The sequence below is a fragment of the Pseudopodoces humilis genome, chromosome 17, assembly GCF_049639895.1.
Source record: "Pseudopodoces humilis isolate 2021_Gansu_Grassland_sample_001 chromosome 17, ASM4963989v1, whole genome shotgun sequence".
In the NCBI taxonomy this organism is placed as follows: Eukaryota; Metazoa; Chordata; class Aves; order Passeriformes; family Paridae; genus Pseudopodoces; species Pseudopodoces humilis.
The window spans coordinates 15,354,044-15,379,105 of record NC_142216.1 but is presented as its reverse complement, the minus strand read 5'-3'; the positions used below and the strand labels follow the sequence as shown (position 1 = coordinate 15,379,105).

The window sequence follows — 25,062 nt, the reverse complement described above, 5'->3', positions numbered from 1 at the left end:
AGATAAGTTTCCTGATGTTACTCAGACAAATGGAGCCATTTCGTCAGTGTGCTCAACTCCCCCCAAAGCAGAAAGCAAATTTCTAGGAATGTACTGCTCATAACTGTGGGCTAGCTCACAAAGGAGATAGAGATGTGTGTAAATCCGCTATTCAGAGGAGTAAGTGAGAGCAGAATAATTTCCAGTGTGGTCTAATGGCTGAGCTGCTGCAGTGAAAGGCCCAGGGAGAGCTGGGGTGGTGCTGCAGGGCCCAGGGATGGATATCTCAAACCTTTCCAAACCAGCGAGGGAAAGAGGAGAGGGAAGGGCCAGGGGAAGGCTGGGGGAGACACTGTCCATGTACATGGAGCAGGGTCTGGGCTCACCCCTCCCCAGCCAGCAGAGCGAGTGTGGGGTGGGACGGGAATCCTGCCCTGAACATGAAGCGTGAAATCCATGTCCAACAAAAATTTCAGCGAGTGCATAATGTAAGCACTGGATGGGTTTGTAGCCAGGGCTGTGGTGCTGAGAGCGTTGAATTAAACATGGGGTGACTCAGCGCTCGTCCGCGCCAGCCTGGGAGCGGGGAGTGCGGGGACAGGTGCATTATTGATAGTTTCATTTTCCCCAGGTTTCAGTGCCTGGGAGAAAAAGCAGCGTCTGCAGCGCTTAGAGGGGGACACGGTGTGGCCAGACTCGGCATTTGCAATGCCTGCCTGCTCTTCTGCTGCTCCTGGTACAGGGATTTCTGTATCCAGCATCTCCCTCCTGCCCTTCTCCACCTGCAGTCACCCTGGGCGGGAGCACCAAGGCAAGGCAGCCCCATCCTCCACCGCCGGAGCTCCAGGGAGCTTTGGGAGCTGCACAGCTGGCTCTCCCACATCAGAGAGCGGCCCTTGGGGCTGGGAAGGGGTGAGAACCCCTGGATTTGCCTTTGGCCTTGCTGATGATCCAAAGCCCTCATCTGCCTCAGCCTCTGGTGACTGAGCAGGGGACAGGACCGGGAGCACAGGGTGTTCCAGCAGCCTTGGAACAGCAGGAAGTAGGACCAAGCTGGAACTGAGTGTGACAACTCATTACCTCACAGGAGGATGTTCTGCTTCTATCCCCTATTCTACCTCTATCCCTTTCTGCTAATAAACCCCATCCTGTGTCTCCAGGCCCCAGGCCTCAGCCTGGTGAGAACCGTGGGTAGCTGCGAGTGCTGCAGGGCTCAGAGCATCCTGCTCCAGCTCAGGTGTTTGGGATGTGAAGGGAAAGCCTCATGGAAGGGGTTGGAAAACGTGAGCTAGCACTCCTGTCAGGCCTTGCAGGGAGAGACATGGTTTGCCTCTTCCTCAGAACCTAATCTGAACCACAAGGAGGCAGTGAAAAAAAACCAAAACCTGCTTTGGAAGATTTTAAAGAACAGCACGAACTAAAAAAGCAGCTGCCAAACCAAATTTCCATTATTAAAAATCAGCACTGATAAGAGCCATCTTAGATCAAATAATTTATTTAGTAATTCCATGTAAACACTTCAGATTTACTAGCAAATACAATGCTTGCTGTTCTTTTAAATAGATCATTCAAAAAATAAGAATCTATTATTAATGGCAGGTTGACTAGAGATCTCCATACTACTGTACAATAAGGAATTGGTTTTCTAATGGATTTAACATCTCGATTTTTCTTGTTCTGCATTTGCTTTACACAAAGCCCAAAGGACACAGGTTTGAACTGCTCCCTGACGATGCCACTGTGGCCCAGGGTGTTTTGGGGAAGGTACGCAGGCAACTCCTCCCATCCTGGCATTGGTGTGAGCTGATGTGAGGGTGGGATGGCAGAGCTGGCGTGAACACTGTTCACAAACACACGCCTTTTCGGTCAGAAAACAGACAGTGAACGGTGGAGAACTTCTCTTTGGGATGTATAAAAGCAACGAACTCCATCGTTGGCATTTACTTATCAACACAGCAGTACACATACACGTATCCACAGTCTGGAAAAGCATCCTATGAGCTGGAGAAAGCAGTGGTTCTGAGGCTTGGTACACCAGTGCACTAAAACCAAAAGAATGATACCTTCTTACATAGTCAAATGAAAAATAAATATCTTTATTTTCTGCCTACTTTATTTCAGTTTTCAAATAAATTTTAAATAAATCTGTACAAAGTATACTGTTACAGTATATATTTGTAAGTGAACTGAAATGCCTAAGTGTAACAACACTACAGGAAAGCAGTAAAGATTGGCACATCTCTAATCAAGATTAACTTTTACACTCAAAAAATACCAACGCCTGTGAAAACCTTCAAGATATTTTTGGTATTTTTATGCAAGTTGCGTTGCAAACACATGACAGACCAATTCTCCCCTGCCTTGAAAAGAAAATCACTTCTCATGGTTTTCAGAGAACATGAACATCTTTATGATGCTAAAGGGACACCATCAGGTGAAAAGAGAGAGAGAGATTTCAATTCTTAAAAAGCAAACGCTTTGGTCAGAAAGGGTCAAAAGTTGGAGACTTTGTGCACTTTTGCCCATCTCCCTGAGCTGCGGCTGCAGCCGGCGGGACTGCGGGAGCACCGGGACCGCCGAGAGCCCTCGGAGCGGCCGGAGTTCCGCCCCTGCCCGGGTGAAGCTGCTCTGGCCAGGGACCCAAAGGCTCGGGAGAGGAGCTGTTCCCCTTGCGATCCAAAAGGAATTAACACGCGTGCCGCAGGGCCGCACTCTGCGCTTTCTTTTTCCCCCCAAAAAAAGCAAGAAACTGAAATTGATCTGACAGTGTCCCTTTGCTCAAAATAAAGACTTCTGTGCTAGAGAGGTCAGGTACTGAAACAAACTTTTTCACAGGGTCAAAGAGCCAAGTACATCTCAAAATTCAAGTTTTCAAATCCAACTGCAGTTATTAGATTCATGAGCTCTCAAAACCTCCTAATATTTCGTTAAATAATTCCCAACTGGGAATTGGGGATAAATACTACAGATTAAGAGCGAGATTTTTCTCTCTTAATCTTTCCAAAGATATATTCACTCAAAGTTTACATGCTGAAAGTTAATCTTACATTAGAATGTAATTGGCTGCAACATAAACCTATAAATAAATCAACTACCATAGATTAAACTCTGTTAAATATTTCTAAGTTAATAAAATATTGACAGTATTATAAAATTACAGTATTTACAATAAGAAAAATCTAGACTAATATATACCTTATAACAGATCTCTTCTCCAATTTGGGATTGCAACGGAATTATGAATATATGAACAATTTATTAGAAAGTTGCATTGCAATTATCAGGTTTTCCATTAGAGCTAGAGAGGGTGAGCTATCACTGCCTTTGGAAAAAACAAAAAGTGACTTCTGATGGTGGGGTGTAGCTTTTGAGTACCAAACTGGTAACAGGAGTCCTCCGCAAGACGTCTGAAGATAAGGTAGGACCAGCCTCAACTGCTCAGATTAAGGTTGTATTACAGAACTGCCAGCAATCAGAACCACCCAGGCTGCAAAAGGGGAGGAAAGGTAGTTTTCAGCTCAAAGTGCACAGCTGGAAGGGCTCCCCTCATTCTGGACTCCAACTAAGGCTGCAGGAGCTTCGATCTGCTCTCAGGAACAGCAAAACCCTCAGCTCAGGGTTCGTGAGGAGGAAACGAGCCACGGTGCTCCTTAAAGGGACATAGTTGGGCTGCAGCTATGCCAAAAACACCCTCGTCAACCAAGTATGACAAAACCAGACTGGGCATTTCAGATGCTCTTTGACTTGCTTTTTTAGGGTTTTTTTTGGGAGGGAGGGTCAGGGATGGGCTTTGGTTTGGGTTTGTTTTTTTTTTTTTTTTGCATTTTGTTCGCTTGGGAGAAAAAAATTGGATGGGACCATGCAGTCAACTGATTTTCTATCCCTCATCAGGTTCTTTGTTTTCTGGGGTATTAACAAAATGTGCAGTGTTTGGGTGGCAAATACTTGTGGGGAAAAAGGAGACTTCAACACTCCCAAGTCAATTTTTCTTGGGATAAACCAAAAGCAATTTGAGTCCTTAAAAATTGCCAGCTGCTTTTGGGGTCTCAGACACCCAGTGATGTCCTTTTAAGGATCAGATCTTTCACTTGCCCTTTTCCCCAGCCTCGGAGGAGGAGTTTACAATGAGTTTAGGAAGAGCCATGTTCACATTCTCTCCCTCCTCCCCATGTCACATTTGCTTTCTAGAAAAAAAGGGGGAGAAAAGTAAGTTTCAAACTCCTTTCCCTCCCTTCCCTCCCCCAGTCCTGCTCCCAGTAAACCAGAAATGGCAGTTTTTCGTGTATATTTTGGGATAAATTATTTTCTCAGCCCCAAGCCTGAAGATGCTAGTGAGAGACCTACCCCCAGGCTTTGGAGAGGAGGAACAATTTAGGGGTTTCTACCAGTTCCCGTGGTGGGCAGGCAGGAACACCTCTGTCCTTAAAAGCAGGATTTAAAATGGTAAAAGAATAATTTGTAAACTCGGATCTACGTTACCAACAGAAGGCTCTAGGTCCTGCAGGCTCCAGTTCCCAGAGGTGCAGAGCAGGAAAACTAGAAAGAGAACTCGGTACCTTTCAACCACCTGCTGGGTTGTACTGGGGGGGAGTGGGGAATGAGAGAGACAAAATGCCAACTGACCTTATAAACAAAGGTATGTTTAGGGCTTCTGGTTTCAGGAATAAACCGATATTTACTGGTAAAAGTCTGCCAAAAAACAAAAACAGAAACACAGGATTACTGGTAAATATTGGTTTATATGGAGAATTAAAAAAAATATTAAAAAGAAAAAATAAAAAAAAAGAGATGTCATCGTGCTCCTGATCTCCAAGTGCTCCCAGGCAGGAGCTGAGAACCGACCCATGGCATCCCTGCACCTGGCAGTGTCTCTGGCACCTGGACACCTCAAACCAGAAGCCTTGTGTTGAGAGGAAAATCGTGTTTGTTTCCTTTACTCCCCTTAAACTACGTGTTTCTGGATTCCCCCCTCCCTCCTCTGCAAGGCTGGTCCTACAGGGGCTTGGCTCAGGAGATGGGAAGTCTGCTTCCAAAAGCACTTGGAAGTGAATTTGTACATAATATGGTATCTCAGCACAAGGCTGCTGAGGCCTGAGCCTCGGCTGCTCCCTGAGATACCATAAAATATACAAGACTGAGTGTATATTTTAAATAAAGCATTTTCTTTTAAGTGGCATAAACCCATTCATTTTATTTACATGCTTATTTATTTCCAAAAATAGAGTTGGTCCACATTGGACAAGAGAAATCAAGAAGCCATACAGTAGAAGAGTTAAAAGTCCAACATTTAACCAAAGTACAATGAAATTCCAGAAGTCTGTGGCTGACTTGAACCACAGAAACATACACATGAGCCACACAGACATTTGTACATAGAGCATTATATTACCAATAATATTTGCAAACATGAGGTCAAGATGGCTAAAAACCCAGCAGGACTGACCCGGGGGTCCTGGCTGAACAGAAGTGGGTGCTGAGGGGCCGTCACTGCTGTGGGGAAACACAACTCTCCAGAGATTTTGCTTCACTTTTGGTTTTTTCTTTAACCGAGAAAGTCCTAATTTTTTTGCCCTGGGGATCCAAATTGAGGACACGGTGAAAGCCAACCCCACGGAGCTCCCTAAATGCCAGGGTGCCGGGGGCTCAGGCCTGTGGGACAGCGCGGATGCCGCACGGCACCGGAACCCCGCTGGAGGGCAAAACCCTGCCCTCTGCTATTTGGCCTTAAAGATCACCTGGAAAAGAAAAAGTAGGGATTTATACCCTTGTGGTGTGCTGAAAAAAGTCTGGATGGGGTTTGCCTTGAAAACAAGGATTTCCCTCCCTTGCCATGGGCAATTTTTGGCATTAGTTATTCCAGTCCTATCTACCTTTCCTGGAAGACCACAAATATCCTAGAGGATGTTGCACCGACAGATGAGGGAAAAACTTTTTTACATTAAAAAAAAACAAAAACAAACAAAAACTTGGAGGATGGACAGCAGAAGAAAAAAAACCAAATGGAAAAGATGCCTTATCTCTGCATGAGGGCCCAGCTTGTCTGGGTATGTCCATGGACCTCACCATGATAATATCTCAATGTCTCCAAAGGATGGAAAAGCAGACTTAAATCTGTATGTCCTGCTGCAGAGAATCACAGCAAGTAAAAAGGGGGAAGACAGTTGTAGCACTTCTGGTACTTCTACAAACAACCCACTACACGGGGTAGAACCACACGAAAAGGGTATAAATTAATTTTCCTTTTTCAAGTCATCTTTGACACTCACACTATTAAGCCTAGTCCAATGTGAATGCTAGTACAGAGCTAATGTACAGAATACCAGCGATAATTATTGGTACCTAACAGGATTTAAAGGTGAGTATACTCAGTACATTTATTAAAAAACACTATTACCAGAACGCCAGAGCTCTGACAGCAGTTACACAAAGCAGCCGTGCAGGTCTCTACGAGGACAGAGCCTTTAGCACAAGTCGCTATGATCATCTGAGCCTGTGACAGACAACTCGATCTTCTAATTTGTTTCCTAGAACATTTCTAATCGCAGATGTGAAATACATTTTAAAACAGAGATGGGCCTGATCCTGTGCAGTTGGGTACGTACAACACACCCCAATGAAACTCAAAGCCCAAATTCCTAAAGAGAGAGCACAAGAAATTGTTGTCTTACATCAAATAACTATCATGCAAGCATACCACGACGGTTTTATATTGAGTAGTTCAAAGTCAGCTGGTATAATTTACCTAGAAGTGAGCAATCTAATGGATTTCTAGGGGTAGGGACAAAGGTTGTGCCAGTGACAACCACCTGATTACCAGGGAGAGCAGCACAGGGACAGCGTGGGGGTCTAACGAGCTGTGGTACAGAGGAGCTCCTGCTCAGCAGCCTCACAGACCTGCACCTACACCTGGAATATGCAGGATTCCTGTGGCAGGCTGCACACCTTCACTTCATTTGTCTGCTACCCCAATCTGAGCTCTACTTCCTGAGTGAACAATTCACTTACAGCTTGGCATACTGCTGGAGCATTAAAAATAGCTTTTTTCCCCCCCCAACCTGTTGCCTGTTGCCTCACACATCCCAGGGTTAGCCCCATGCTCACCCCACCAAACCTTATGCTCTTCTCAATTTTCCAGCCACAGCCAGGTTGGGTCACTTCTCCAGTATGACTCAACCACCCTGCTCCTTGTCTTTAAACATAAATTCTGACTGAAAGCAGAGGTGCCTGCAGTTATCCTGATTCTATTGCAATCTCCAACGACTTATCAAAGCACTCACTCTTTGGTACCGTGATCTACTGGAGACAGGGAAAGTGGGGGAAGACAGAGTATTTGCCATGATTCCTAGACTTTTAAGAAGCCTAAAACAGCCAGAGCAGCAAAAGGTTGCTGTGGCTGACACCTGTTACCTGTGGGTTCTCCTGGGTCTCTTGGGAAGAGAGGTAACACAGGTCTGCATGTGTCCACACCAACAACCCTCCCACAAAGACAGATCTAGGCAAGAACTGGAAGATGGTGTCCAGACCTCTATCCCTACTCCTTAATTTTCTGCCCATTATAAAAATCAAGACCTTTGAGTTTTTCCTTAGTAAAAAGAAAAGAAAACAGAACATATCCACAGTATCAGCTGCTGAGGCAGATCTGGGATCTGGCAGACCTGCAAGTCCAGCTCAAGGCAGGAATTTGAGCTGGGGGTGTTGCTTTACAGGAGAAATCTAGGTATTACCCAGTATTCTGGGCTTGTTTCTCCCCTGAGACCAGACTTTGCAACCTGGACCTAGTGGTGTCCACCACAAAAGTTTCATGAAAATCAACCTTTCTAAACCCAGCAGCTTTGGGTTTAATGAAACCATTGAATGGAACTCATTTGCTCGAAGGCTGAAGATGCAGATTTGGAAGCCTTTAATCACCTTCTCTTACTAGACTTTAGTCTACTTTTTGCTCCCCAAGTGACAAATATCAACTGCAACCAAAGAAGGACTCTGTGGTATTTCTCTTCTCATTACAAGACTGTTTTTTATCCTGCTGTTTATCAATGTGTTCAGACATTCTCGTAGGTGCCCCAGCAAACCAGACTGATCATAGAATCAAAGAATGGATTGGGCTGGAAGGGATTAGCTGGTCCAAACCCCTTTCTCTGCAGAAAGTATGCTGCTTTCCACCTCTCACACACTGAAGAACTAAAGCACTTCAGCTCCTTCTCAAACTGGAGTTCAGGGTTGCTGATCTGCAATTCCCAGTGCCCCAATTAATACTTTAATTAAAAAAAAAGAATAACCTGACATTAGGACATTATCTAGTCATGGAGAATACTAAGCTGTTTTTTGACAGCCCTGTTTTTGTTAGTACCTGTTTCAGTCCCAAGCTTTTTTAAAATCTCTTGATAAACCTGTTGCTCCTCCACTTGAATTTCCTACATTGCTCCAGCATCTCTGCCTCACTTGAGTTTCAGAGGAAGGCTCCTTATCTCACCCAAAAGGCTGAGGTGATGGACAGCAGGCTCTGAAACACGCCCTGTGCTCCAGAATGACAAGGAGGAGTCGCTTCAGTGGCATGAAGCAGTGCAGGAAATTAATTCTGTCTTCAGTCCTGATTTTCTCCCCAGCCTTGTCTGGGATGTCCCTCAGACAGCATTGGCTCCCCAAAGCTCCCAGCTCAGCAAAGCCCCTCCTAAACTGCTGCATTTCCATGGTTACCTGCCCCACCACATGGCTCTTCCAGTCTGCTCCTCTAGAGCTGGACTTCTGTTCTTCGGTGGAATCTTCCTGAACTCCAGAAGTCCCTTCCTTTATAACTGTTTTTAACAACAGTTTTAGGGTCATTTGCTCCTTCACGACAGAGTTCTGCCTCACCTGGATGTCAGTAACCTTCCCAGGTATCCATGGTAAGTCTAAGGATTTCATTTTTATGATATTCTCCCTTAAAATATTTTGGAACACAAGACTCACTTTTAGTCCACCTTCAACCCCTGAGAATGCTGAACCTGCAATTCAGTGACCCTCACGTGGTCACTGCTACTTAACGACTCAACAATAATTGTATCTTGAATCAGTTCTCGTGTTTTAGTCCTAAACAAAGGCTAACTCTAGACTAGGCTGTTACAAGAAATGGTCCTTTAAGTAAATCAAGATGTTTGCTCACCAAAATGTTAGGCAGTTCCCTCCCAAACAATCTGGCCAGATAGCATGGTAATGATGGAACTTACTTTTTCTAACAGGTTTATGAAGATGCATGAGTCTGGTTTTTCCCCAAGGCTCATGAAATCCTCTACTCTCCTTTTGTCTGGAATAGAAAACTTCCTAATACCTCCATGTTATTAAAATACAGAGTTTATATCCAACATAAATGTGTCTGTTTGGTCATCAGCACTCCAATTTCCTCAGATTTTACAGCAACCTTTCAGATGTAGTGTTCCTCCTTTATGACCTAACATACCCGCTACAATGGCAGGTAATGCAGTATCTCATTGATTTCCATCACCCCCACCACGTTTCAATCAGACCAGCTGAGGTCTTTTTTCATCATGAGCAGTCTACAACAACTATTTTTGTCTCCTGTTTCCACCCTGTTGTGCCCATTCCTTACTCCAGCCCAGTCCCTCCTGTGCACACAACTCCGCTCCCAAGCCCCGACAGCCTCATCCTCCCAGCAGCTGTGCTCAGTCTGTCCTCCCCAAACCCTGCCCACTTCCCATGCCACCAGTCTGGGGACTCCTGGGCTGGGAATGCTGTGAAGTCAGGGCTCCTCATGTCACTTGCCTGTCACAGCCTTTTCTTAGGCACACACACTGACTGTAGGAAGAGGTACTGCCATGTCCTAAATTCTGTCTCCTTCCTGGACACCCAATTTAGCTTCCCAGGTATCTCAGCTTCAAGAATAACAGCCTCAGGCTTGACCCAAGCTCTTTGATATCTTTCAAGGTCTATGTGTCCAATCAACAGGGGAATAATTTGATGGATCTCCTAATAATTGGGAGTTTGTACTTGCCATCACCAAATCCTCTGCCATTCAAACCTCCCACAGCTGCTTCTCCAGCTCCTGGAGGCATCTCCAGAACACAAATCAACTCCTCAACCAAGGCTTTGGTTATAAATCACTCCTTCGATCCCATCCAGTTTCAAGTCTCCACAATTACAAAGCAAGGCAGCCAGTGCTGTGGTGGGAATGAAGCCTGACCATCTGCAGAGGATTTGATGCCATTTCTCCTCCAGCACCTCAGCAGTTCTGGCCTCAGGATGCTTTCTGAAGCCTGGAATGCCCCCACTTGTTGCTCCACGTAGTATTTCATCAGCAGATAATCACTTGTAAAGCGTGTCCTCTCTGCACTCTTGTGTGCACTTCTTTGTGCAATTAAGCCAATGTACTTTGATTCTCACAATTAAGCTAGGAATTTTACTTTATGACCATATAAAGTCCATCTCTAAACTAAAAATAGACTGACTTTTAACAGATTCCTTTTTTTAAAAATGTCTTTAAACTGCCAATTAGAGACCTGCATTGGACAAGATAAGTTACATATGGCCCTGCAGAAGCCTGCAAGGACTCATTTTCCAGGACTTTTATTGACAGGTGAAGCTCAGAGGCCAACTTTTTTCTTTTTTGAAGATAGAATGAGCCTCTGATCACAGCAGATCTATCCACAAACCAAACTGTTCGCACGCATGAAAGCAGAGATGGCTTTTACATGAATTTGCAGTGCTCAGTTCAGAGTTATTAATGACAAAAAGTAATTCAAAGCCTTTAGTCCCTACTTTGCTCAGACCTGCCTGGTTGCCCTTCAGCAGCCCCTGGCAACGGTGAACATACTGTCATTTATTATTTAAATCAAACAATCTTTAATAAAAAGAAAATCTGACCCCATTTAAATTCTGTACCTGACAAGACACCGGCTTCTTTCCTTCACCTCTGGTGCTGATCACACAACATTTTTTTTTAAGCTGACCTGCCCACACAGCTCCTGATAAGCCAATGCTACATTGCCAGCTCTCCTCAGCATCACTCGAGTGGGAGGTTTAAATACCAGATTTCACAAAACCCTTTCTCCATGATTCCTAGCCCTGGCATTTCTTGAAGTATTGACAGATCAGCAAGCCTTCCCAGCTCACCCCAAAGTGAGCCAGCTGAAGCTGCTTCTGCTGGACTGATGCAGAGAGAAGAGCTGGTCCCTGAAATCCCAGTGCTCACCTCTTGACCCCCAGGTGAGTTCTGAGGAGCCTGGACCGGCTGACCCCGATGTGTCAGTCCCCAGGAGCTGCTGGTCTGATCTCCCCTGCCCATATGAGATGCCTGGGCAAAAGGTGAGCCCAGGCAGGTTCCAAACCTCAGGAGACTGTGGGTGGTAAAGCCAGCAGCCTACACCGTGCTCACTATTGTGTAGCCAGGACGGAGCACGGAGAAATAAAACACATTCATTCCCTAGGAGACACCAGAGCAAGCGCAGGCTGGGGGACAGACACCCAAACCGAGGTGGCTGCCTTTCAAATGACAGTCCCAGACATCCCAACAGACAGGTCCTGTCCTCTGACAGCCGCCTTTCTACCCAGAGTGAGAACAAAACCCCCAAACCCTTCTAATGGCCCAACCTCGATGGGCACACATCAACACATTCACCAGTAACAGAAAAAACGACCACTGCTCATTTACTGACTCAACTTGCAGCAACAGAAATATCCAGGCCTGCATGCTATGGACACAGCCTCCTCCAGCCTCATCTCAACACCGCTCACATCAGCACGAACCACGCTGGGGGGGGTCAGCCCCGCAACAGAGCCCCCAGAGCCACCCCAAAACAGCCTGTGCCAATGCTGGTCTGAGCATCAATCCAGAGCACGGTGGTGATGATGTCTGAGAGGCCAGGCTCAGCTCCCAGACCTTCCTGCAAGCATGACAGTGACACCTCCCAGCCCAAAGTGCTGACATGTGTCAGTAAGACACGATCTCTCTGCAGCCACGGGGCTGCTGCACGGTGTCTGCACCATGTTCAGTAACACAGCCAAACCCACTGGGGTCAGCACGCTCATGGGGCTTCAGATGCAGCTTGCAAGCCACTCTCACAATCAATTCTCCATTGAAATCAACATCACGACTGAGATGACATTTCAACACAAGGAGGTTTTTCCCAAAAAGCTGTCCAAATCTCTTCAAGTCATGCACTTGCCGTCCCAGCTGCACACACTGGATCTGCTCCCACAACAGCCACCTCCCTCCAAGGTCTCCCCAGCCAAGAGGGGCACATCCTTCCCTGCTGCAGATGTAAATCCACACCTCTCACCTCTCCTGTCTCGAACAGAAAGAATGAAGCTGGTTTTTCTTGCTTCCTGCATATTTCAAGATAGTGTTTCAAGAAAAAAAATGCTTCAACACCACAGCCAGGGAGACTCAGCAGAAACTCCCACTGCCAGTGCTGCAGCCAATCCTCTTTGCACTTCAGCCTGCTACGTGGCCCAAGACTCAGAAAGGGCTAAGGTGTGTATTTTTGCAAAGCTAATGTGAGGATGGACAGCAAACCAACTGATCTCCAACAAAACCAAGGAATTGTTTGATTTAAGACTGAGTTCCCACTGGGGAGATCCAGCAGATTCCTGTTCAAACCAAACATCCTCCCAGGTAATGGCTGATCCAGGAAGGAGCAGAGGTTCACCACATGTCATGAACTCAGGCCTCAAGAGGAGGTGTGGAAATGGCCAGGGTCCCCAGGTTCAACAGCAAAGTAGTCTCTGCTCAGGACCTGACAGCTATATTACCTGTGTTTTGGATATTTCACTCTCCTGTGAGCTCTAGCTTGGCCTGATAAACCCAATGCCTACTGGCTGGTAAAACCTGTCTTAGTTAAACCCAAACTGCATCAGGTCTTGTGCTCTTAGACTGCTCCAAGATGCATTACACAGGGTCAGCAGAACTTCCCTACCAAACCACACACCCAACTTGAGCTGCAGAGATACTGCCACAGCCCAGGTGACGTGTGGTCACCCAAAACAAGACAACACCCACATACAGGCAAAATCTACAGCCAGTCTGAGCAGGCTCCATCTTGGCTGGCCAAGGTGACTTCCAGAGCAAAAAGCTCAGGACCAGATCCCCTCTCTGGGTGAAGGAGTGCCAGCAGTATCGATCTGCAGAGGGACAGTGAAGCATTGTTTGGGGATATCCAGCCATTCACTCTGTCTTGTTTTAATCAGTCAACATTCAAAAGACAGATAGTGGGGCCAAAAGTCCTCTATCTTTATCTTTTTTCACTTAATCTCCAGCTGACATTTTTCTGTGAAAACACGCCTCGCTTCTTGCTGTATGACTTCAACTCTCCCTCTCCTGTGATATTTTGCCTCAAACAGGCTACACAACCAGTTAGTACTTTTACAGAGGTGGGAGTGACATGCTTTGACTCTTCCAAAACACAAAATGCTCCTCTGGCTTCAGCCACCAAACAGTGGGGACCAGCAGAGCTACCCCAGCTGGGGAGCTCAGCACCCACTGCTCCATCATCCCTTGGGAGCAGCTGCCTGACACCCTCAGCTGCTGGTGGCAAAAAATCTTCAGGCTCTCATGGGCTTCTCCAAGTGCCATACCTGTGCTGATGCTGAAGCACTTGCATGGCAGCCCAGGTGTACCTTGGCCATCCATCTCTGCCACATCCCATCTCCCACCTTGCTCCAAAAGCCTTTTCTCACTCTCCAGACACACCAACACCTTTGCTGTGACTGCTGGGAGCTCCTCCCCTGGACAAACTCTTTTCACCCAGTCTGAGTCCGCCGGCTCAGGAAATGCCTTTGTTAGTGACAGCATCACGCCTGCCCAAACACCAACCAGCTCATCCTTTCCCTTCCAATGTCCTCCTCCAGCAGCAACTTCTATGCCAACCAAATTGCAGTAAAATATCCAGAATGCCACTGTGAAAACCCTGCAAATGGATAATTTGGCCTTTACTTCTCTCTGCTATCTGCAGCTGTTCTGCACTAACAACAAGAAACACACACAACACAGTAAAGCCTCGTGGCCCACTTGTCATTCACAAGAAGAGGGATGGCTGCAGACCCTGTTGTGAGCTGCCTTTCTCCCAGACTGCAGTGCTGCTAACACACTGTCCCATCAGGAACTGAAATGCTTTGGAAAGATAACAAGCAAAGAAGGATAGGCAGGCTAAGAGAAAAGTCCCAGAGTGGACTCAGGACCATCTGGCACAAACAGGAGAGGGAAGGCAGCCTCTGCTGGGAGCAGAGCAGAGCAGGCAGCCCAGCTCCAGCTGCAGAGCTTCCGGAGAGCTGCCACACAACAGGAGCATCCTCCCTGTGCCATCACCCTCAGCCATCCCAACACAACACACACCACTTCAGAGAAGGGAAAAAAAAAAAAGCCATGAACTTCAGGCCCAAAGATTAGGCTCTGGGAATACGAGCTTTTAAAAAAGGTTATAGTTTTGGAAGTCCATTTAAATTAATCTTAACTAGCTCTAAACTCTATTTACGTATCTCCTTGCCACGCTCACAACCCACGCACATTTTGCGGTGCCAGCGAGCTAAATCATGTGCAAGTGAGCAGAGTAAAATGAACCACAAAAAAAAAAAAGAGCTCTGGGCAGAAACTCTCTTTCATTGTTGCAAGCGGCAAAGGAGATGGCAACAGCAGAAGGAATCAGGAATAAAAATGGAACTTGCTTGTTTACCTTGTCGGTTTTGTCAAAACATTGTGACAACGCTTTGCATGCAGCCCGTTTCTCTGTTCTGCCACCAAAAATTCAGAGCCCTTCACCTTTCTTCATGCATTACAGGAGAAAGCCAAGAAGAGTAAAACTTTTAGGGAGAGAAATGAGTGTGCAATAGATATAAAAAAGCCCAGCATGAGAATTTCAAACTACTGGGCTCCTCTTTCAGATAGTCCAAACACCACCAGGAACAGTGACCCTCCAGCTGCACAAGCTGAGTTAACAAGGAGCAGGCAGCCAACGAAGGAGGAGAGTAAGACAATAAAGGGAAAGTTTGGGTAAGCCAGACAAAAAGCAAAGGCAAAAAAAAAAAAAAAAAAGAAAAAAAGAAAAATAAAGAAGTGAAAAAAAAAAAAAAAACCCAGAGAAAAAAAAAAGCTGCAAACTGGGTTTCTAAAAAAGAAAAATTCTCGACAGTGTCTTTTTAAAAGAGAAACTCACAGTGCTTCAGGCAGAGCCCTACCTCTCCAAAAGCCACCCAATCCAGTAGGAAGCAGCAGGTTTTTGAAGGAGCAAATTGCACAGCTGTGGAAGAATTTGCCTTTACTGCCTTCTTTCCAACTCACCTAAGAGAGACTCACTGTCTACCTGGAGGACTAGCAAAACTGAGGAGATTGGTTGGTTCTAGTTATACTTTTGAGTTTTGATGCTTGACGAGAGCCCCTAAAATGTAAACCTGTTTTAGCATTCTTGTACATTAATGTCATTGTTCTCCCTGCTGACTCCCACAACTTCTGCCACAGACAAGTCAATCAGATTTGGTATATGCCCTGGGACAGGGAAGGGGAGGGCTGGGTTTAAAGCAAACAAGCAACCAAAAAATAATTATGTCAGTGCTCTGCAAGGTGTCGGATCCAAGCTCGGTGGATCTGCTGAAGTCTTCGATCCAAAACACTTGGCAATTTTATTTAAAAAAAATGAAACAAAAAAAAAACACCTTTGACCTGTTGAACTTAGAGAAAAGCAAGTGGCAGACCTTGGAGGAAGGGAGACAGCGTGTGAGGGTGCAAAAACATCATGTGCTGTAGTTCACCACTTAAGAAGAAATCAGAGTTTTGCTTTGGTTGGTTTTGCTTTTTCTGAAGTGCCAGGGAAAGGCACTTCCCAAAGGGCGACTTTAGAGTTTAAGGGCGCCAAGGTGGGAGCGTGAAGACATGACAAAAACGTCAGGTTTGCATAAACCCTTCTGGAAAAAGTGCACCGTGTTTTTAGGAAAAATGCATATCTACCAAATCTCCACTGACCAGGGGCCACTTGTGCATGCAAAGTTGCATCAATTGGCAGCATCAATGCTGACATTTTTGCCTTCTCCTTCCACCCCCCTCCCCAATTTTTTTTCCTTGGGAGACATACAGCGCCACTGCATTAGAACGTACAAGAAATGAAAACAGTGAGTACGACTGATATAGATCCATTGACTTTTTATTACAAATGTACTTGATCACTTGGCTTCAAAAAAGTTTAAATCAACCCCTATTTTCTGTACGCCAGTACAAAGTAAAATCTATTTTACAAATTAAATACCTAAAAATTTGACAAAAATATTAAAGTTTGATGGAAAAAACAGTTATAAAAATCTTAAATCCCCTTTTAAGAAGATAAGAGATAACATTCCCTCCCAACCCCCACAGTCCTGTTATACAATATTAATAGTCATTTTTTTAGAATAGGTAGGTATGTTATATCTTGCTGTTAGCATACAAGTCACTCTAATAGCTTTATCTGTATATACTCCAGTTAGTGCATGAATGTCATCTGATTGAATATAATCAACTATCTTTAACTGATCCCTAATTTACATTTCATAGCTTGCATAGTTTGAAGGGACAAAGGTTACACTACAGCTAATCATAAAAAAAGGTGGTTACAGTGCTATTTTTAAAGGCAACAAAGTAATTGCTCCCAAAAAAAAAAAAAAAAAAGAAACAACCGAAAAAACCGAACCCAAAACAAAACAAAACAGAACAAGAAATTACCGGTCGGCTCTGAGCAGGGGTTAAATCCCCGGCAGCAGCTCTGCCTGGCTCACGGGGTGAGCCCCTCTGCGCTTCCCCCAGTCCCGGGACAGCTCGGGACCCGCTCTCCCGGCAGCGCTACGCCCAGCGCATTTCAACCCCTGCGAGGGACACGCACAAAGTGACACTGTCAAGTATTTCTTTCTTTTTTTTTTTTCTTTTTTTTTTTCCCAATCGAATTTTCAAAAAAATAAAAATAAAGCAAACCCGAAAAGCCCCTCCGCCTCCGGGCGCGCCCGGCTGGGAGCTCGGAGCTCTCCCGGTAGCCGCGGGCCGGGCTCCTGCCCGCCCGCCGATCCCGCCCGGCCCGACCCGGGGGCTCCCGGTCCCGGGGGACCCCCGGGGGCTCCCGGTCCCGGGGGAGCCCCGGAGGCTCCGGCCAGGCCCCCCCGGCTCCCGGGAAGCTGCTGGCTGCCTCCCGCCGCAGCATCGCAAGCGGGACCGCAAAGAAGAGGCAGGAATCGACAGCGGCTCGTACTGTTTCTTTTTTTTCTTTTTTTCTTTTTTTTTTTTTTTCCTTTTTTATTTAAATTCTCAAAGACAGAGCAATTTCATTTTTTTTTTTCTTTTAACAAAAAAAATAGAATTTGAATTTGGAGGACATTTCCCCGTTAGCATAAAAACACTTAAAAGGTGGTTGTATTTCAATGGTAAATTACTTGACAGTGTCCCTTTAACTTAAAAATAAAATAATGTCAGTATTGCAATGAATTTCAAGTTTTCTTGCACGTAGTCATTATAAAGTAGCTTTTATCATGCTCTTGGACCTATTCTACAAGACATTTAAAAGCATATCATCAAGGAAAATATAAGGCATACTTCTCACGAATTAGGTATCTTGGCACATTTGAGCATACTGTCTTTTTTTAAAACAACACATATGGTCAAATATACCTTTCTTCTTCTAACATTAAACAGGGTTTTCTGTACTTTGTTTTAAATACTGAGATATTAGAGCCTTGGTAAAGTACCGAGCACCTCCGGGAAAACAAAAATTAAAACAAAAAAAGCAGAAAAATAAATCAAAAGAAAACTAAAACAACCAGGAGCAAAATCCCACGAATCTTTACAGTCATTTTAGTCTTTCGTTATCATCATTCATCAAGTCCTTGAACATACAGAACGTGCGTTAAAAGAAGAAAAAAAAAACCTAAACAACCAAGGAAACACGCAGAAGAAACCCAAAACGAGACAAAAACTGACCACAAGTTCTCGGCCACTGTTGACAGAACTGCCCGCGGGCTGTTCCAGGCTGAACTGCTCTGACTGGAACCGCGCGGCCCGGGCGCTCCTCGGGTCAGCCGGATCCTGGGCAGGATCCGGGCGGCGCGGGTGAGGAAGACCACGGGAGGAGCCTGCCTCGTTAGCGATGCTCCCAGGAGCCGGGAGGGACGGAAGGACACTCTGCCGTGCTCTCCTCGCCTCCCGCTATTTATTGCTGGGAACGCACCGCGGCGGCGTGGAAATACGGGCGCCGGAGCGCGTCCGTCGGCAGCGCGACAACTTTGGGGAGGGCAGTGAACAGCAGGACCGAGACAATCAATCAAGTAGCAAAAACCAAAGCAATTAAATTCCTAACTACGTCTAGCAGCATGGAGAGTGCAGTCCCGACACATCACAGTTGAAGTACAATAATCGCTGGAACTGCCCATCCAGAGCCTCCGATTTAGAAGCAGGTTATCAGACACATGTTTACATGCAATTGAGAACCATTTCAAATGTCACATTACGCACTCTGAAAAAGCTTATTTCACTACTGGGAAATAGGAAAAGTGCACATTAAAGCAATTTTAAACATTTCCAGTGATTGTTTAAAAAGAAACAGAAACACCTCGCTACCAGCGGCTCGTGTTTAACTTTCTGTGAACACTAACAGCAAACTTCTTTCAAGGGCAATAATGCATGGTACAATGGAAACAGCTTGTTTTGACACTTACAGTACATCTCCAAAGAAAAAAAAACCGAAAACCAAAACAAAACAAAAACCAAGAAGAAAAAGGGAATTATAATTTCAACTGGGAATAAAACGACAGCAGGAAATCAAATTCTTTAAAACAAGCTTTTTTGTTGTTGTTGTTTTCTCCCCACCCTTCCAAAACTCCATCCTTGCCCGTCGGTAAAGAAGCGCTGGCAGCTCTTGCTCGCATAGGAGCAGCTCAGGTCTACCTGACCCCTAACTCAGCCAAGACCATTCAGCAAAATGATTGCATTCCCAAAAAAACTTCCGAGTGGAACAAGATTCTAGTTTCTCTGAAACGCTCTCTACTGAATTCCAGCCAAGAAAAGAAAAGAAAAGAAAAGAAAAAACAAAAAATAAAGTTTTGTTTTCACTGTTTAAGGCATCTTTTTTTTTTTATAACATTTTCTCTTCACTCGCAATGATGATAGTCATGCAGCAGTTTAATGATAAAAATATATTAATATTTTACTATACAGCAGCAAGAAGTTAGTCAATTAAAAGCACACCAACTTTTTTTAAAATAAAAAAAAAAAAAACCATAACCGAAAAAAACAACGAAGACAACCTGTAAAAGTCTATTATTATTCTTATTATTATTACAAACAATTTCAATTTGGAGAACACACCTGGACAGATTAGTGTTCTGACAAATCTGTGTTTCCCTAGCCTAGGCTTTGAGCAGAGCCCGCGCCCGGCGGGAGCTGGGACGGGGAGGGCAGGGCACGGCCAGGTATGTAGCCAGTAATAATAACTAGCACCACAGCTACATGGAAATCCATCACGGACACACACCGGCTTGGCTTTCACTGTCCAACCAAACTCCGACCCCCATGGCTCAGTGGGATCACGCTGCCCTGGCGCTGCACTGCCTCCTAACAGGCCTACGGAAGTTATCAGGGATCAAAGCATGGCTCCGGAGCTCTCACGAGTTCAGGAGATAGTGCTAGTGCCAGTGGCGACACGGAAAGACTCGCTACCTGCTGTCCAAAAACAGGTGGACTGGAAACCGCTGCACGTCAGGTTAAGTACTTTAAGTACACAAAGTAAAAAAAATATATTATGAACAATACAAGTACATCTCATATACACAATAATGACAATACGCCTACTCAGTTGTAAACCAAACAGAACAGGTGCAGAAAAAAAATATTATGGGAGGAAATTCTTTACTTTTCGTTTTTTTTTTTCTCTCTCTCTCTCTTTTTTTTTTTTCTTTTCCTCTTTTCTTTTTTTTTTTTTTTTTTACTATTTGAATAACTTTGGTTCAAACGTAAAAATCACAAGTTAGCAAATTTCATTTAAATGCCTTTTTTAATAATTTTTCTTCATGTTCACAGAAGTTTCACTGACCATTTTTATATGTTTAAGGTCCAGATGCAATGCATATTGTATAAAAGAGAGCACTTATTGTTTACCTTGCATGAATTAAACCTACGTACCTTTTAACTCTACAAACTTCTGCATAACATTTAGACAAAGCTCAGACACACAGCATGCCTAGCCCTCATATATATATACACATCTCTAATCACAGGTATATAGGGTGTCAAATATACTATAGTAACCTCCATGTAAGGTTCGAAATTTGGTAACAAAATGAGAAGAAAAAACTAAAAATATTATTTTACGTGTTCTAAAATATCTCTTTTTTTTTTTTTTGTGCTAAAGTCAAATGTTAGCTCAACATGAAAAGGACTTTTTTTTTTTATATAATTCAGCAATATTATAATCTTGACCATTTTTGCAAACACTTTTAATAATAATAGCTTAAACGTGTACAAAAGTTCTCGGTTAATTAGGGAAATAAACACTCAGTTCTTTATATTTTTAATCAAGTAGGAAACACAGTTCATATATAATGTTATTACTTTTTTTTTTTTGACTCTTTTTTTTTTTTTTGTGTGTTTTGTTTTTTTTTTTTTGTTTTGTTTTGTTTTTGTTTTAGCAGCTGCTTACTGTTTGATACGGTGGGTAAAGTGGAGGAACATCCAGCGATGGGTGGCGGGTCTGAGGCGCTGCTGCTGCCGGGCGGCGGGGGGGGCGCCGGGCGGGCGGCGCGGCCGGGGGGGCTCCGGGCGGAGGGGGGGCTCCGGGCCGCCGCCCCCGCGCCCCGCCGCCCGCCCTCCCTCCCGCCGGCGGCGGGGCCAGTCCGCGTCCCGGGGGGCGGGCGGTCAGCCCCCCTCGGGCTCCTGGGCCTGCAGCAGCGCGCCGGGCGGCCCGGCGGCGGCCGCCTCGGCCTCGGGGGGCGGCTCGGCGCCCACGGCGGGGGCGGCGGCGGCGGCGGCGCGCTTGTCCCGCTGCTTCTCCTGGATCTTCTTCATCTCGTCCGAGTACTTGCAGAAGGTGTGGCCGAACTTGGCCCAGACCTTGTAGGGGACGGTGATGGAGTTGCGGTAGGTGGGCTTCACCTCGCTCACCCGCATGAACACGCCGTACTTGTTGGAACCCACGTCGAAGAAGAAACGCTTGTTGTCCACAGTCAAGGAGGTGCCCTCGGGCAGCTCGGCCGGCTCCTCCTCCACGCCGTAGTCGTCGATGAGCTTGGCCAGGGCGTCGCGGAACTCGATGAGGCCCTGTGCGGGCAGCGCGATGGTCTGGCCCTGCGTGGAGCCCAGCCCCGGGCCACGGTTCACGGTTTGGCGGACGCGCAGGAAGCGCCCGCGCTGGTTCTCCTTCAGATCCATGTAGTACTTGCGGTTCTCCCGCACCAGGAACTCGCTCTTCAGCGCCCGCCGGGGCTCGTCGGCCGCCTGCGCCAGCTCGGGGGGCTGGCTGGGCCCCAGCTGCGCGTAGTGCTCGATGAAGTCGCCCAGGTAGTCGCGGAACTCGACGGCCACCGACATGGAGAGGGTCAGGCGGCTCTTGTTGCCGCCCGCGCCCACCTCGGCGATCTTGAGGAAGCGGCCCTTGGCGTTCTGCTTCACGTCCAGGTAGAAGCGCTTGTTCTGGATGTCCACCCGCTTGGAGGCCAGCTCCTGCGTCTCGTGCTGCAGCCCGCCGCCCGGGCCCCCGCCGCCGCCGCCGCCGCCGCCCGGGCCGCCGCCGCCCGCGCCCGGCCCCCCGGCGCCCGCCGCGCCCCCGCCGCCGCCGCCCTGCTCGCTGCCGCTGTCTCTGTCCGCCATGATGCCGCCGCCGCTCCGCCCCCGCCGCCGCTCGGGCCTCGCCCCCCGCTGCTCGCCCCGGCGCCGCCCCCCCCGCGCCGCCGCCGCCTCCTCCGCCGCCGCCGCCGCCTCCTCGGCCGCCCCCGGCCGCCGCCGCCGCCGCCGCCTCCTCCTCCCGCCGCCGCCGCCGCCGCCGCCGCTGCTGCAACAGCCCCCGCGGCCACCAGCCGGCCGCGCTCTCGCCCGATCTGCCGGTGCGGGGAGAGGGCGCGGGACGGCGGCAGAGAGCGGCCCCCGCCGCCGGCCGCCCCGGCGAGCCCGGCGCCGGCGCCGCGCCCCCGAGCGCCCGCCGCGGGTACTGCACCCGCCGCGCACCGGCGCCGCCGCCGAGCCCCGCTCCGGGCACCGGCCCCGAGCGGCAGCGCTCCCGAACCCCGGGGACAGCCGGCCCGGGACAGCCGCCGGCTTCGTGCTCCCCGCAGGGAACCGTGCGGGAGAACGCTCGAGCAGCGGGCCCTCCGCCCGGGTGGGATGGCCGGGATGCCCGGGTGGGATATGTGTTTATTGGGGGTTGATAATGAAGTTAATTAAAAGGCCTATGGCGCGGGGCTTGGAGGCTCGGGAGCGCAGCGGGGATGGGGACCGGGGGGACCGGGCGTCCCCCCGCAGCGGGGCTTTGGAGGTGGGGCTTGGAGGTGGGATTTTGGAGGCTTGGAGGTGGATTTTGGAGGTTTGGGGGTGGGTTTTGGAGTTTTGGGGGTGGGTTTTGGAGGAGATGCTTTAGCCTCTATTCCTTGTTTCCAAACCCTCAATTTTAAGCCAGCTCCAGCCCAAGCAAGGATGTTTTCTCCTGGTGCTGCAGGTCAGGAAGCAAACTGGCAGGATTGCTCTGGGCAGAAGTCACTTTCCTGCCTGCTGCTTCCAGGACCTGCTGACTTCTGTGGAAGGCATGGATGTACCTCTAGCATCCCAAAAACCCTGCAAGCATCGCACAAAGAGCGGTGCTGTGAGGTGAATTTTGGGGTGGAATGTGCTTGGCACACAAATGGCTTTCTCGGGGAGACAGGGAGTGAACTGCTGAGGCATCTTGTGTTCGAAGATGCTCAGATACCACAGGAGGAACCCCCAGCCTGCCCCATGGCTGTGGTTAAAGCCCTGGCGATGGCGACTCGGTGGGTAATAAAAACAATACACAGAGAAACAGTTTCCTTTTACCACAGAAACAATATTTCAGCCCTGGCTGAGCTGCAGCTTGCCAGCTGTTGGCTGCAGGAAAGCCCTGAGTGCTGGGCATGTGTTTGATTTCCAGCCTCCCTGAACTGTCCTGGGTGTGTTTCCCAGCATGGGAACTGCACGTCCAGGTTGGCATCACCCATGGCAGGCTGCAGGCTGGTGCTTTGGCAACCCCTCTCTCTAGATTTGCTCTTTTTATCCTCAAGTCAAATGGTATTGAACAACCTATCCACGTGGCCTGTTGCTGTCACCACCAGGTATCCTTGTGGATGAGCCACTGCTTTATCCGTGTGGTAGAACTGGGAGATGCATAAGGAGTTGTGTTTGTGCCCTGGAGGCGCGTGGCTGGTCTGTCTCTGACGGGTGCAGTGAAAATTGCTGGTGCTGAGGTTATTTTTGCTCCCCAGCACAGGCCAGTGGTACTGTTTTGGGAGTGGATGTGCTCCAAGTGGATAGCAGCAATCCTGGGAACCACCTGCCAGTGCTTTGGTGGGATGATGTTTTGTGGGATTCTGCTTGCCCAGCAGCATGCAGTGTTGGAAGTCACAGCCACTACCTTATCCTCTGATTTTGAGTCTGAATTTGGCTTGAATAAGGCATTTGCTTATTGAAGTAAACAGAGCAAAGGAAAAAAAAAGTGGTTTTCTTTCCAAAAGAGAATCTTTTCAGTGGGAGCTCTACCACAGCAGTCCATCCTGGGGACCCACAGGAACTTAAATTGGTCTGCCCAGTGCCAAAACAAGATCATGTGGGCAAAGCAAGCTTGGGATGGCTGCTGAATGAGGCAAGGTGCAGAACAGGATGGACCAGTGATGGATAAGTGCAGGAGCCAGGGGAATCTCTTCATACATCATCCAGCTTTGGCCTTTTACAGGCCAAAGACTGGATTGGGATCTTGCAGGGAACTCTTGCTCACATGCTGCTCGTCCTGGCTGTTGCAGTCCTATCAGTGTCTCCCACATGGTTATCAGGCTGCACACTGCTCTGCCTCTGTGGCTTCTGCTGAAACCCATCCCAGACCTCTGCTCTGAAATCTTTTCATCTCCAGCCCCACAACTCTCAGTTTGGAGATTTCACAAGATTTTCTAACAGTTTCTCCACTTCCACGTGTCTCTCAGTAGCAATTATAGCCCCTTCAGCCCTGTTCTGACAGCCTGAATGAAAGCAAATTTAGGTAGCTTCCTCTAATAAGATTATCCTCCTTTCTTTGTTGTAGTCATTTTTCACAGCAGTTTCAGTTCCTCAGAAAAACAAGGGAAAAGCTTTTCAGAGTTGTGGCTGGGATTTCAGGCTTAAGATCAATGGACCTTTTGTTTTGAAATCCAATTCAGTGGGCTTTTAAGAACATATCTGATCATTACTGTGAGCATCTCAAAGTTTGGAGCTCCAGCCTGTTCTTCAGCTATGAAACAACAACTCCGCTGACTCTGAGAGCTTGTACAAACATTTCTAATCAACAGGAGGGAAGCTAAGAGCCATTCAAACAACAGATAAGATTAGTAACTGAAGTGGCTGGGCTGCAATTGTTATTGTGCAAGTCAAAGAAAAGGCTGTCACACACAGAGGGTGTTGCCAAGCAAGATTCATTTGAGTGGCCGAGTCATTCTTCTCTCGTCCGCTGTGCGAATTCTCCTGCAGTCTTCCCAGATCTACTCAGGCTGAGTCAGACGATCTGCTGGGTTAGGAGGTCACTGAGTTTAGACTTTTTTCCAGGTTGTGTCAGGTATTTCCCGTGGTGCCGTTCTTGTCCAGCACCCCTACCACGGAAAAGGGAGCGTGCTCTGCTTCAGAGAGCTTCCCGTGCCCTGATGGGAGCTGGAGCACTGAAACAATCCAAACCAACTTGCTGTTGCCATCTCTCAGGTGCAGAGCACCCAGAAGGCTTCTACAGCCATGGGGGGATGTCTGAGGCTGGGTGAAGGCTCAGCCCTGAACATGAATGTGGAACAGGATGGTGAAAGCTCCCTTTTCTTTCCATCTGGGTCCTCTTCGGAGCGTGCCTTTGGAGAGAGGAGTTCAGCACGGCTCGTCCGCTGTCGTGAGGCGTTGGTTACCCCGTGAACAAGCCCCATCGTGTG

At 47.5% G+C, this 25,062-nt stretch overlaps 1 protein-coding gene and 1 long non-coding RNA gene across 3 annotated transcripts; both read right to left on the bottom strand.

The window, feature by feature from the left end:
* Nucleotides 1-1,458: 1,458 nt before the first annotated feature.
* On the bottom strand, nucleotides 1,459-20,725 carry LOC106628225 (uncharacterized). Of its 2 annotated transcripts, XR_001331519.2 has the most exons (3): nucleotides 20,607-20,725; nucleotides 3,175-4,668; nucleotides 1,459-2,021 (listed from the first exon to the last, which is right to left on the bottom strand). It is a non-coding gene; the product is annotated as an uncharacterized LOC106628225 (long non-coding RNA). The 2 variants fall into 2 exon arrangements; XR_001331518.2 differs by having other exon boundaries at nucleotides 1,459-4,668.
* A 96-nt stretch (nucleotides 20,726-20,821) lies between these two features.
* PURA (purine rich element binding protein A) lies at nucleotides 20,822-21,772 on the bottom strand. Its single transcript, XM_005523733.2, has one exon. The coding sequence runs from the start codon at nucleotides 21,770-21,772 to the stop codon at nucleotides 20,822-20,824; it is 951 nt and encodes a 316-aa protein (XP_005523790.2).
* Nucleotides 21,773-25,062: the final 3,290 nt, after the last annotated feature.